Consider the following 14178-nt stretch of genomic DNA (forward strand, 5'->3'; position numbering starts at 1 on the left):
AAAGCAGCGAATCCATCCATTTATAAAAAAGATGTTTTTTTTCTAGGAATGGGTGAGAATTATAACTTACTTGTGTAGATAAATAGTCTCCATGGCGTCGCATTGCATTGGGCGAAGCAGTTCCAGGACGAATTAGTCGTATTTAAACTGTTCCTTACTTACCCCACTGCAAAAAGGTTAATGTTGGAAGCGGCCTCTGTGTAAAGTGCGAGTAAGAGCGTTTGTTGTTTCCAATTTTCTTCTATTATATCGTCTTATCTTTCTTATTAAGGCAAAACATTTGTTCTATAATTTTTTTTTAAATACTTCAGCGATTTTTTGACGATAAACTTTCACTTTAAACCGTTGGACATCTCGTAAAGTTTCAAGGACATTTGTAGTATCAATAATTTTGCATCATTGGTCACGTTCCTCGTAGTTCATTTGGTGAAGTATCTCTCGAACATTTCTTTTAGCTGACTTAAAAAAATATTAAGCACTATGTAATCATTTGATACTTTAAATTATGTTTTATTTTAAGTCCTGTTTGGTCCTGTTTGTGACCCTGTGGCTGTGGCCTAACTAAGGCAAACTTGCCATGTAGCCCATTGCAGGTTATAAATAAATATAACAGAGAGGTGCATGCACCACAGGTACAGATCTCTGAAAAATTACCATATTTATAGGGTGCTTGGTCAGGTCGCTAGAAAATGGCAATATACTGAAAAAGACCAGGAGTGCATGACAATTTTATGACCAAAATACAACATGTAAAACTGGGTACTAATTTTTTTGTTATTGTTGATTAATCAATATGATAAGCAGTATTTTTTTTTTAGAGGAAGAGTTTTTTGAAAAGCTTAAGTAGTAAACAAATTAAAAACCTACCTTGCAGATTAGGGACTGTTACCATCTTAAACATATTTTAGTTTCAGAATCCTTCAACATCCTACATTACATGTATGCACTTAAATCAAATTTTGTACCTTTAGTCCTATCTCTTTTTCAAACATTTAGGTACTACAGGAGTGGTTCTGCATCATTTAGAAGGTGTAGCTGTGTGATGCTTTGTAAATGCCTCAGGGTCCCTACTTGGAACCCTCAATTGCAGAAAATTTATTCAAAATATGTTGCAGCTACATTACATGTATCTTTTTTTAATTTGAATATATAAATTGTTCTTATAAATGACCATGTGAAGAGTTAATCCACTCATGTGTCTATATTTAAAGATGCATTGTATATTCATTTTACTAATTAGGATTTTTTTTCATCTTGACACATGGGCTAGCTCTATCTGAATGATTTCTGGTTAATTTGAAATACACTACACTCAGCGACTTTTGTTTCTCTAACACTCAAGGCTGAGTTTTAAATCCGTGTTAGTTGGTGAAACACCATGTCAGTCAGATTTTTCACAGTGAAATGTGAGTGAGACAACCACCCATCTGGGACATTGTATAATCAGGTTGTTAATTGTGTACGGAGAATCACTGACCTAGGTGTGAAATTCACCCAGCACGGTGAAGTTAATCTCATTGATCTCTGCCGACAATATGAACTCCAGTACCCAAGTTCCGAGGTCACTGACCTTCAAAATTCACTGGGAACCCCTGAAAATCACAACAAGGGAGTCAAGGGGGACTTCTGAAAATTCTAAATCCAATTGCCGAATATACTACTACTAGTAACACAAGTCAATAGTTGATTTGTCCAGCTTTAATCCAAGCTGTGGGCACGATAAAACAGTGGTTGAGACTATTAGCATGTGGTATTGAGGATTGACAAATATAACATGAAAATCGTAAGAAAAGACATTTTACTTTGATACATACATGTACATTTACTTACAACTGCCCTGTAATGAGTTATAATTAAGTGCAGTCCATTTGATGACCAGACACACATCAGAGACATTGCAAACAATGTGTTCATTTAAATTTTTAGAAATAGACAACTATGTGCGAGGTTTGTCAAGGGATTATTTTTATATGGGAGTAAACATCGGTCAGCATCAATTAAAGTTTGTTATCGTTTATCAAAACTTATCATCATTTGAAATAAAGATATATGTTGGTTGTATTTGAAACGTACTTTATATAAGAAATGTCTCAGTTAACTATAAGCAATTTTAGCTCTTGAAAATGATACACTGAGGTTGCTGTCTTGTCCTTGTTGGGACAACATATTGTAACTTATAATTATTACTAACAATGTTGGCAGTCCTGATTTAAGGGCTTTCACTTTACAATTCTTCTGTACACATTATACAATGTCTTGGGACTATAATTATTTTCTTTTACACTTGAAAAGCCGTTCAATTATTAAAACTATCAGAAACTAAAAGTGTCACCAAACTGATTTTACAAATCTGTCGCTCAAATCAAATTACAACAATCAATACTTTCAAAGTTTTTTATTTATTGTTATAAATAGTAATTGCAGTGATTTTTGTAGCGCTTGTCATTTCCGTCTCTGATGAAAAACTTTTCAGAATGATGAAAATGATCTAGTCTCATTTCGCCATCTGAAATTTTTGGAAGTACAAAAAACATTAAGAGCTGTAAGCCCAACATTGGTTCAAGTAGCGGAAGTGACAATTTTATTACCTCAAGCTAATTACCACTCTCTGTAGGTATAAAATTTTGTGTAAACAATCGCCTAATTTGCCAATTTCTCTAATCAGACACGTGGAGTAAATGTTGATCTATTGACCACTCAAGCGTGACTTTAAGGTCTATATTATTTTAAAAGTTCAAGTGCTAGTAAAATTTCTGCTGGGAAAATTCCTTTATTTCTGTTTAACTTTGTATCAAAATGACATAAAAAGTTTTTTATCATTTATTTTTGTACATAAAACTTGAGTATAAACAAAATGTGGTTAATTTGGTGATGATCCCAGTGTCACTATATTTTGTAGTTGCATATCTGTATTTGTTTACGATCTTGAAAATATCATTTATTCTACCAATGAACTCCTCGGGGACCAATACTAAACATAACTGTAAAATAATGACATAAATTTGTCATTAACTCGGTCTGGATCCAAAAAGCACAGTTCAGATTGTGCTAAAGTGCGGAATTTTAAATAGATTTGGAGAAATCTACACAAAATAGGGGGCTTACAAACAAACTCTTATAGTGCATGCACATGTTGTTCAACTGAAAGAGTCTCTTTAATGCTAAAGTGATTGTCTTATTCATACATTACTACAGTAAAACCCAGGCAGTTTGCATAATATGTCCCGAAAATGTCGATTCATACATTGTCCCACATAAAAACCCCCATGGGGATTTTCAAAAGTTGGCAGGTATGTGACTTTCTCAAAATAAGTTTTAGTTCAAATAAATTTGATTGATTTTTTAAATTGTTAAACAATTTTTAAACCAGTCAATGTGCCCTAAAAATCAAACATTGCGACAAAAAGTGCCCTTTTGAAAAAAATTACCATGCCCTTTTCTAATCCTAGATTTAACACTAGACTTAAGTGTTAGAGAACCATTCCACTTAGAGTGTAGTGTATATAATAAAAGGTGACCTCAAATCAAGAAGGCCAATTTATTAATTATACAGTACCAGAACCAATCAATTTAACTTAAAATGCGATCGGTCATCAATCACCAATCAGTTCCTGATCAGTCATCATTCCATCAAACTGATCCATCAAACAGGTAATCGTTTCATGTGATCACAGAGCAGTCAATATGCTTTATGGATTCTGTTGTTTCGTTTGTAAATTTTTACACATATTTACATAATGCAATAGATATATACATTGATTAATTACTTTAACTTTACAACAGTTTTATTTCTAACAAAACTCTGTATATGGATTTGATATTTTAAATTTAAGCTAAATTTAATATGGTATTTACTATTATGTTGTTTTCGTTTCCAATGGAAGTTCATAAATTTACATGAACTGATCATCCGTCATTTTACATAACCAAACTCCGATCAGATCAGTCACTGTTCATCAATTATCGATCAGTCAGTAGTCATAGATCTGTCAAATAGTTGCAGGGACAAAAATTAGCAGTCGCCCAGTAGCCCATGGGTATTAGATTTTGACCTGGGCTACTGAACTTTTGGGTAAAATTTAGTTGAACATATAGAAAATATTGAACAAGAATATGATCTGGGCTACCAGTTTGTATTTCCTAATTTTTACCCCTGTAGTTGCAAGGATGGGTTCAGGGACTGTAATCCTATTGATTTTCAAGTTCACATGCAGACTACTTTATTTCATGTATTACATCTGCACACCATGGTGAACATTATAGAACCAACGTACTCTGTAAAGACTCTTGAATCCTATAACATCAATTAAAGGTCAATTGTTTAGGTCACAGGATTTTGTTTTACATAATTAGGGGGATGCCACTTTTTTACTATGATTTGTTTGCAGTAAGTTGTATTATTCAGAATAATGGAAATTGAATGAAACACTGTCCAGAACAATAATGCACACTTTACCACAATTGTATATGATTATATAGTTCAGTTCTGGAATCATATTCCTGCATTTTGATAATTTTGATAAGTCATAAGTACAGTCAAACCTGTCTTATGTGACCCTTCAAGGGAGTAGGTAAAAAAAGTCACATAAGACAGGTGGTCACTTAATACAGGTTTGACATCTAGGATTTTTTAAAAACACTTTAAAGACAAACGTTTTCATGATAACTTAAATATATACATGTACATGTATTGCACCTGTAAAATAAAACACAAAATGATACATTAATAAAAATTAAACATGCATTTAACAATATTGCCGGTCTTATGTCTTTTCCGTTTTGATGAGCCCGCTGTTTTTCTCCAAATCCTCGAGAACTTCAGCTTTACGCTTTCGCAAGTTTTGAATCTGTATTTTTCCTACTCCAAAACTTTCAGCTACTTTATATGCTGGACTTCCATTGTCCAACAATTTAATTGCCTCTACTTTTTGTTCAAACGTTAAAACTTTTCTTTTCGTCGCCATTTTCGTGTCTAATGTAAACTGTTTTCAACTGATTATTATTCATACGTCAGTATTTATTTCCGCGAGTTTCCGGATATTTTCGTAAATTTGACGGAATTTTTTGTTTTAAAATTACTTTACTTCCGGTTTTCGAACACTTCCGCTAAAATCAAAAGGTGGCGTAAGTCAGGTTTTTTTACCATTTAGACATGAATAATACGGTCGCTAGTCGTGTTACGCAGGGAGTCGCTTAATACAGTTAAAAATAATAGAAAAATGAATTGGGGGGACCTAAATTAGGTCGCATAAAACAGGTGGTCGTTAACACAGGTTTGACTGTATAAGGTTTTAAAAGTTAGTCAATATCAGTCAGAAAGTTTCATTCTGGAGTTTGTGTGAAGTTTAAAAAAATTGTCAATTCTGAAAATATATATGGTATTTTACAGTCTCCAACAAGTTCTCGAAAATTGCTATCTAGAGGGTTTATCTACAGACATTCATTGAATCTATAATGGTGCTTGAAGTCTGTATTATTATTCTGTTTTTATTGCTTTCAGCCAAGAAGATGACAACTAAAATAAATTTAACAGATAGAAAAGAGCTTCCTGGTAAGAAAATGTAATGTATAATTTCGACGAAGCATTAAAATATTATTTTGTGACCTGTGGTATAGAGGAACATAGAACAGGAAAAATGTATCTTTCATTCTAGATAGTACATTTGTTAAAAATCTGAGATGATTTTCTTCTGCTTTAAAACAGAACTCTGCTTTTTCATATCCCAATTTTACCTTTCCAATATCTTTTTGCTGTATGTTTACTTGCAATTTCAGCTTTTTTTTAGGTCCATGAAATCATGTTTATGAAACACAACTGAAATATACACATACAATTTGTCAAAGACTTATGATATTCTGATAATTTAAAATATTTTAGAATAGAGACCCATTGGACAAGTTAGTTTTGTATCTTTCTTCTTGGTAATTGTACAATGTAGAATTACAGTGTACAGTCACACAGTGCTGAACCACTTTCATATAGCACTGAAATGGCAACCCTAGGTGCAACCTGCCGGGAAATTTTCCCAGCCATACACAATGAAATATCTATTTTTTTTTTCACACAGAGGCAGAGATAAGATCCAGACTCCCTCCAGTACCACACTTTGATGCCAGATTTCCAAACCAAAACCAGGAGAGGTAGGTGTTCTTTTTTCCTTCCCATCAGATTTAAGAAAAGTTTTAACTATAATATCACATTTTTGTAGGTCTTACTGCTTAATCATCTGTGGATTTGTATTACATCCTTCAAATAATCAACAAATTACATAATAAACACAGTCTTTTGAAAATCCAAACATTTTAGGATATTCAGTTAATCTAGTAAATCTTGTCAGTTTCACAGTTTTACTGTGTCTTTCCTGTAAAAATTTTGTCCCTCCTTTAATAAAAATTTAAAAACTTTAAGAATTCACGTCTTGAAATAATCCAGGTAAATAATTTTTAAATAATTTTTTACAATAAGCCATCTTTGAAAATAAATTTGTAGGCATACAGTGTAAGTTATAAGGACCCCATTTATTTTCCAAGTTGACTGTTGGCTCTGCCGACATTAAAAGTACCGTAGTGAATAGTCATTATAATAACATGTACAGTATTTATGTAGTGGGAGTGATTAACAATAATGAACCTTTGATTATTTATAATTGACCCTCATCCTGGCTAGTAAATGTTAAACACAACAATATTATATAAATACAGTGTCTGGCATTGTATAAACGACAATCTTTAACTGATATATTTCAGGACATGCTATGCCAACTTTGTTGACTACCACAGATGTGTAAAAATCAAGGGAGAAGACTTTGAAGGTTGTAACTACTTCAAAGGTGTTTACCAGTCTGTCTGTCCTGCTCATATTGTAAGTTAACTTTTTAACTATTACCAATTTTTACTGCCATTAGTGGGCATCCTTCTCCATAATCTGTAAACTTATAACAACTACATAAAAACCCCTTGACTGGTTTTTACCCAGAGTATTGATGTATGGAAAGACCTGTAAAAACAATCTACTCTTTGTTTCATTTTATCATAAAAGATGGCCACCAGTCTGAATGGATCAACATGTTAATGTCTTGAATTATTCTACAATGATCCACTTCTTGTGTGACTCAATAGTTGCCGTGACTGCAACTAGATGCTCGAAGCTACCATCGAAGCAATGGGAAAAACATTGTTTTGGCTTATTTTTTTGCCAGGAATGATGGGACCTTTTTAAATGAATTACTTTATGTCCTCATGATTTAATACAATATAATATGAGCACATGATTTCAAATTTTCCAGGGAACAACTCAGGCTATACATTTTAGCTGACTTTCTGAATGGATATAATACATTGCAGTATTTAAGTATATAAATGGCTAACAAACATTGGGAAACTGAAAAAAACTTATATTCAAAGTATTAATAATGGAAAGATACTTATTTCAGGGAATTTACTGGAATCCTTTTATCTCCATGTATTCTGCTGCTGGTGTTTTTACCTCACTTCGGAATGTGTGTTTTACTGTTAAAGCACTTTAATTCATGGATACCAATTTTTGTGAATTAGGGTAGGAACACAATCATGGATTGTTAAATTCATGGTTTTTAGGTTTTCAGTATACACATCAATGGGTTTCTCTTTTTCATTGGGAACCAAATTTTGTGGTTTGGCCATGAAAATTAGTACCCGACACATAATAATATTTTTAAAGTAACTAGCCCTTTTTGTTGATCTCCCTTGCCAAGAAAGAGGTGCACAGAATACAGAATATGGTAGTTATGGTTTTCATTGTTTGTTCAAACCACGTTGTTTTTACTAGTAGATCAATAGTAATTTGGATCCCTGTTTTGTTTATCTTTCAACATGTGTTGTTGTTACCCATTTATGCTTTGTATGTTTTACTCTTTTAACTGCAGATTGAGAAGAGAGAAGAGTCTTTGGAGAAGGGATGTTTCCCAAGTAAATATGCTGGACTATAAAGTGGTGTGTTTAAACTTCTTTCAACTAATTCAATAAAATATTGTGATCCATGTTTTATTGTATTTTTGAATTCTTTTACTATGAATGAAAATATGATTTAAATGCTTCTGTCTAAAAGCATATTATTTTTTTAATTGAGCCTTTTTTCAACATTGCTGTTATAAAAAAAAGTAGCTGGCCAGTTGTAATTCTGGTACTGTACGGAGGTTGTGTTAGAGCCTAGTATGAGTGAATAATATCAAATAAAGAACTTTGTTAAAACACATAATAAACCACCTGAAATGAACAATCAGAAAACAATGATGATTGAAAAGAAGCTTCCTTCCACCAAGATAAGGATTGAAAAGAAGCTTCATTCCACCAAGATAAGAATTGGAAAGAAGCTTTCTTCCACCAAGATTAGGATTGAAAAGAAGCTTCTTTCCACCAATATTAGACTTGTACCCAAAAAAATCATCAAACTCTTTAGACATAGCACATTTTTCAGGTAGGCTTACACATTTACAAAAAGAAAAGTTTACTAGCATAGAATAGATATTGAATATATACACAATATCTGGTAGGTCTAGAGACCTTGACAGATTTTTTTTTTAAAGATGTTAAGTTGTAAATGATAAAAATAAATCAATACACACATATACAATATTTTTGAAGAGTTATAAATAAAAAAAAGTATGTAGCATTGAGATAAAATGTATAGGTTATAAAATGGTCACCTGAACATGATAGACCTTCTATGTACATCTCTGTCACACAAAAGTTATTGAATGAATGTGGATTGTAACATCCTATGGCAGACATTTCAATCATTTTGCATTCTCAATCAAACAGACTGTACTAGTCTGGCATGTTGAGCTGTATCTTTACTATTCTAGCTCACACAAGTGCAGATAGGCTTGTCACCCTACTCAGATACATTATTCCGACTTGGCACCATCCAGTCAATATCAATGGCAGTCAGATTTTCTCAAATTAAGTGTCCTCTAGGATAGTTTTCTAGGACCTTTATGTTTTTAGTTTTTTTATCCTTTTTATACCCCATAACACGAAGTGCCAAAGTTTTACTAGTGTTAAGATTTTTGATCTGGCTAAAACATGGCTGCAGTTACAAAAAAATGCAGAATTTTGCACATAACTCAAGAGTTGTGTTTAGCTAAAATCAGTATTACATGGTTCAGCATGATGGGATGGACCTATGTCGAAATTTTCAGAAAAATTTGTTGACGGATTAATGAGTTATGGGTCCTGAAATAAATTTTTTTTCCCAGAATTTTTGTATTTCCAACTTTGAAAATCTTCTCCTGAACTATGGGATGTATTGTAACCAAACTTGGCTGAATATACCTTATGATATCCTTAACAATCTGTGGATTTATGGTCGGGCAAAAACATGGCCAATTTGAAGATTTTTTGGAAATAACTCGTATACAAATGGGTTGAGCTAAATTCTGACAGGGAAAAATTAATCAGCATTGTGTGACCTATCTATGCCGAAACTTTCATCAAGATTGTTAACCAATGCCAGAGTTATTGCCCTTGAAGAGTAAAAAAAAATGACAGAGATTTATTTAATAATATGAAAACTGGATGAATGACTGATGTTTTCTATTGATTGAATGATTCTTGTGACAATAGCACAGTAAGGTAAAGAATCCAGCTTTAGAAAGCTAAAAAGACCATTTTTTGACTAAGTAAGGGTTTCAGGCTCTCTAGAGCCTCTGTTTTCATCATTAATGTAATGTTCCAATAATGACTTATTTTTAACCCAGTAAAATTGGGGTTCAAAACAGGAATCAATAAAAAGTGTCTATAATCTTATGTACATTTAGGAAATTATTTCCTTAGAATAAAATTGTTTTATATCAGAATAATTACAGAATAAGAATACATGCTCTATTAATATATTTCTTGAACTCAATTGTAAATGAATTTTTAGATAATTTTTTTTTAAAATGAAACAAAATTTGTAAATGTGTGTGAAGTTGAATACTGCTTGCTGTTAACATATAAATTTACACTACAAAAAGACGCAAAAAATAGTATGAGTGAAACTGATATTTTACACTGTATAATGCTACTAATTCTTTGAAACTACGAAAATTGGTTCCCAGGAATATGTTCACTTGACAGAATCCACGAAAATTAATACATTTACAGTAACTTATGTTCTACAGTTTTTATTGCTCTGAAATCATTAGTAAAAATTTATATTCAGTTTATACATATTAGGAAAAAAGCAATTCTAAATAATGTGGAAAATCTAACTTTATTATTATAGTGTTTTTTTAACATCATGTAATTTTTGCAATTCTGTTCATGCTACAATTTTCTCAAGAATAAAAAACACACAGTGCTAACACTTAATATGTTAATGATCTGTCAACCAGTATAGGCATACTGGTGTTAAACTTAAAAAATTCTAAAGCAGTTTATCTCCCTCTAAAAATTTTCTCTAAGCAGGAGTGTTTTTTGTGACATATCTTGACTGGAATACAAGTAGTTTATGATGATTTTAAGCTGAAAACTCAAATAAGATAGGAGAAATATCCATGAATGTGGCTCCTGCTTTGACACGGGCATAACTGCTTGAGTTTGTTGAATTTCTTTAATGAAATATCCAGAGGCTTCTACCGAAAGCAGGAGACTTAACACTTATAAATAAAGAGTCTAACTGCTGCAGATGACCATGCTATTAATTTTTTCACGTACAGAACCAGAAACTATTTTAAGTAATTTGGAAAAAGAGCTTCAATCATGCTGTATTTGGTTTGAAAATAATTAACTATCACTCTATCTGGGAAAAACAATGTATAATTTTCAGCTCAAAAAACTCTAAAAAATAAAGTTCAATATTAAATGTACCGGTAACCGACACATTATAGTATGAAATATTTAGACATAAATATAGGATAAAATCTTTTTCAGGAAACTATATTTTTTAAAGTATTTCAAAATAAGCTAATGCTTGGTTGAAGTTTCTATATAGACCATATGCCTTTCAGAGAATTTTACGGAAACCTTATGTATGGCCCTTATCCTTTAATAATGCATGTTCATCGTAGCATGCCGAGTCACTTCAGAGTAAGCTGCAAATAATGCATAATTTAATTTTGTAATTTATAAATGGTGGACTGTGGGAAAAAGGATTGATTATCCTGTATTCAACAATATTGGCTTTTTAAAAGTTGAAAATACAATTAAGCAAATGTGCCTTAATCATGTGTATATTTTTTTTTAAATAAAAAATGCCCAAGGTATATGGAAAATAACAGAGAGAGGACATCTGTATGCATAGAACAAGGTACAGTGAAAACTTCTCTGTTCCATCACATAATCTTCAATAACTTTCTGCAACAATTCTATAAAAGATTGGAACAATCTTCCAGTTGATCCAAAGTCAACTAAAAACATGAATGTTTTCAAATCGGGCATAGAACAATTTTTGCACAATCAAATGAATATTCAGTGAGTTTTTTTAGTGAATTTACTACTTAATAAAAATATTAGGTAGATTCTTGGGTTTATAGCCTGCCAAAGTCTTGCAGATTTTTTTGTTTTATTGTTTAACTCATTTTAAAAGTATTTTTGCACCTGATGGACCCCACTGGAATATATGGACCATCCAAGGACAAAGATCAACATTCAACATACCATAAATTGTATTCTTTCATTTTACTTGTACCCTTAATACTTTGAATTGAATGTCCTTTCAGCATGATTGATGTCTGTAACTTTACTGTACAATGTAACTTCTTGTCATATACTGACATTGTATTGTGAAAACAAACCTATCTATATATTAAACTTCAGTCACTCTCCTTTAAATACTGTTTGTTTGGCAGAGAAGAAGTGACTTCTAACTGTAAAGGTGAACTGGCTGAGAATCAAATTAATGACTGAAGGCGAGCACACTACCATCTCTGTTAGAGCTGTTATAATCTCAAAGACTGAATAAGATAGCATTAAATATTGGTGACATCTGCCCTTAATCCTTTAGCCTTGATGAACAATAAACATTGAATAAATAATAGTTTTATTTTCATATAAATTATATATAACCATTTAGTAGTACAAAGATATGTTGAGAATCTTAACAGTAAAATAAAAATGGACGGAACAACAAAAGCTCAGCTCAGTTGATAATGTGCTTCATGATAAAAAAACATAGCACTTCAGTGATTAAGGATAATCTGACTGTAATCAAATGAATGTGAAAAAATAAAACAGTCAAAAACTAAATTAACGGATGGTATCATAATAAATGTTAAATGATATTGAAAAGTTACATAGTAAACCATGTTTGAAGATTTTATGAACTGAGATTATTGAACTGTATTTCTATAACAATATAAAGTGTTAAGACTTTTAATAGTAAATGATATAAAAGGTAAACTGAATCCTATTTAATATAAGGAAACTTAAATTCAAAATGCAAAAACATTCATAATATTTTCCATTCAAATCACATGCATCAATATATATACCGTCAAAATAAACCAAGAGAACACAACCTTAAACTGATATATTGGCACTTAAGTGGTGGAGGAATCAAAACATTCAATTTCAAGCTGAATACTCCATACATTAGTTTCATTGCACATGAGGTCATTAAGCTATTTTTTTCAAAAGTCACTTGATCCTATATTGTTGATACTATATCATAGATTGATTTTCATAATGACATTCTAAAAAACTGAATTATCATATTTATAGTGACATATTAACTATTAAAAAGTTCACATTTTTCCTTTAGATGATGAACTATGTAATACATGTATAAAAGTATATCATTGCATGACAGTGAACTGCCAGTGACACAACAATCTAGAATTAGATTGATTTAAACATGCTTTATTGCTAATACATTTTCAGATTCACAAAAAGCTACATGGTCCAACAATTTTGAAGTAGTATAACATGAAGTAAATATATCTATTGACAAAGGACAAAAAATAGACCTACTTTACACAAGTCATTTAAATGAATTTAAATCAAAAACTTTTAGAAACTTTAAATTGTATGTATTTTATACTACATGTACCACCTAACACTTTTAATGGAATAAATTAGTACTTATGTTGAGGACAAGCTTAAACTTTATTTTAAAAAATGTAGTTCAAAAACTATGTCCTACTTTCATAAAGAGGAAATAATACGAGGTAGCTACACATTAATTATTTTATTAAAAAAATATGAATCAGTTAAAACAAATCACAACCTTCAGTTCACAAAGTTACAACTATTGCTCCTAGTTAAAGTGTATAAATCTTAGTGGTAAAGAGAACAATGAAAGGTGACAAAATAAACTTGTTTGTTTGTTGGGGTTTAACGTCCGAGCAGCAATATTTCAGCTATATTCAAAAAATAAACAGATGTCCAATAATGAATATTACTTGTAATGCATTAAATGCCAGAAATGTTAATTTCTTAGACGGTTTCACTGGAATGTAGTTGAATCTGGAGAAATCATCTGCAGTAGCACCATTTATCTGGCAACAAAATAATTGACCTGAAAACCATGGTGCTATCGTCTTTTCTTGGTCACAACAAGGCTAGTCTTTGGTCTTAGATCTAAAATATAAACCAAGCACTGGTATATCAACAGGTCCATATCAAGTATTGGTATAAATAAGGACATAATACTGTAACTGATCTCATGAAGCTAGGATATTTCACTAATATTGTCTATAGGAGTTAACTTGATTCTTGATAATTAATTTTAAGAAATCTTTTTAAAAAGGACTGTGAACAAATCTGTGTAACCACACACAACTTTAAATCCTCAAAAGGTTTCACTGTATTCAATATTATACAATAAATGAACCTGATGACCTCAAACACTATTTGTGTAATTACTTTATATCTCTATAGAAACATACCCTGGTTGACAGGTTTCCCAGACTCAGCTTTCTTTGGATCATTATAATGACCAACAACTTTTTTATCATTAGTCAGCTGTATATCCTGTTCACCTGTCTGGTTACTGTAACGCATTATAAGTGGTAACAGTTATATTGCATGGAACTTACAGTTAAAGCTCAAATCATGTTAATTATGACAGTTTTCAGAAGTTCAAACAGATTTTTTATATGATTTCCATTTCAATACTAGAGGCCTTTTCATTGTGACAAATTACTCCTGGCAACCTTATCAAAGTTTGCATTGCCTTTTTATAGTTAAGATATTACTTTGTCTAGAGATGGTGTATCT

At 31.5% G+C, this 14178-nt stretch overlaps 2 protein-coding genes across 5 annotated transcripts in view; one reads left to right on the forward strand and one right to left on the reverse strand.

Annotated features, from left to right (window-relative positions):
- Nucleotides 1-79: 79 nt before the first annotated feature.
- LOC148618466 (uncharacterized) lies at nt 80-8020 on the forward strand. 3 transcript variants are annotated; one of them, XM_088577448.1, is made up of 5 exons: nt 80-211; nt 5501-5551; nt 6069-6141; nt 6748-6862; nt 7905-8020. In XM_088577448.1, exons 2-5 carry the CDS (start codon nt 5509-5511, stop codon nt 7965-7967), a joined length of 294 nt encoding a protein of 97 aa, XP_088433574.1. In that variant the 5' UTR covers nt 80-211; nt 5501-5508; the 3' UTR covers nt 7968-8020. The 3 variants fall into 3 exon arrangements, with proteins under 3 accessions (XP_088433574.1, XP_088433575.1, XP_088433573.1); XM_088577449.1 differs by lacking the exon at nt 80-211 and adding an exon at nt 339-426; XM_088577447.1 differs by lacking the exon at nt 80-211 and adding an exon at nt 717-759.
- A 3964-nt stretch (nt 8021-11984) lies between these two features.
- LOC148618467 (katanin-interacting protein-like) overlaps nt 11985-14178 on the reverse strand; it is a 49577-nt gene continuing 47383 nt past the window's right edge. For both annotated transcript variants that reach the window (XM_088577446.1, XM_088577445.1), the window contains 2 exons: nt 13848-13951; nt 11985-13539 (listed from right to left, as the gene is read on the reverse strand). In XM_088577446.1, the coding sequence (XP_088433572.1) occupies nt 13493-13539; nt 13848-13951 (151 nt within the window). In that variant the 3' untranslated portion in view covers nt 11985-13492. The remainder of the gene's footprint in view (nt 13540-13847; nt 13952-14178) is intronic.

Source organism: Perna viridis, chromosome 4, assembly GCF_037379345.1.
Source record: "Perna viridis isolate PV_CMFRI_1.1 ecotype Kerala chromosome 4, ASM3737934v1, whole genome shotgun sequence".
NCBI lineage: Eukaryota > Metazoa > Mollusca > Bivalvia > Mytilida > Mytilidae > Perna > Perna viridis.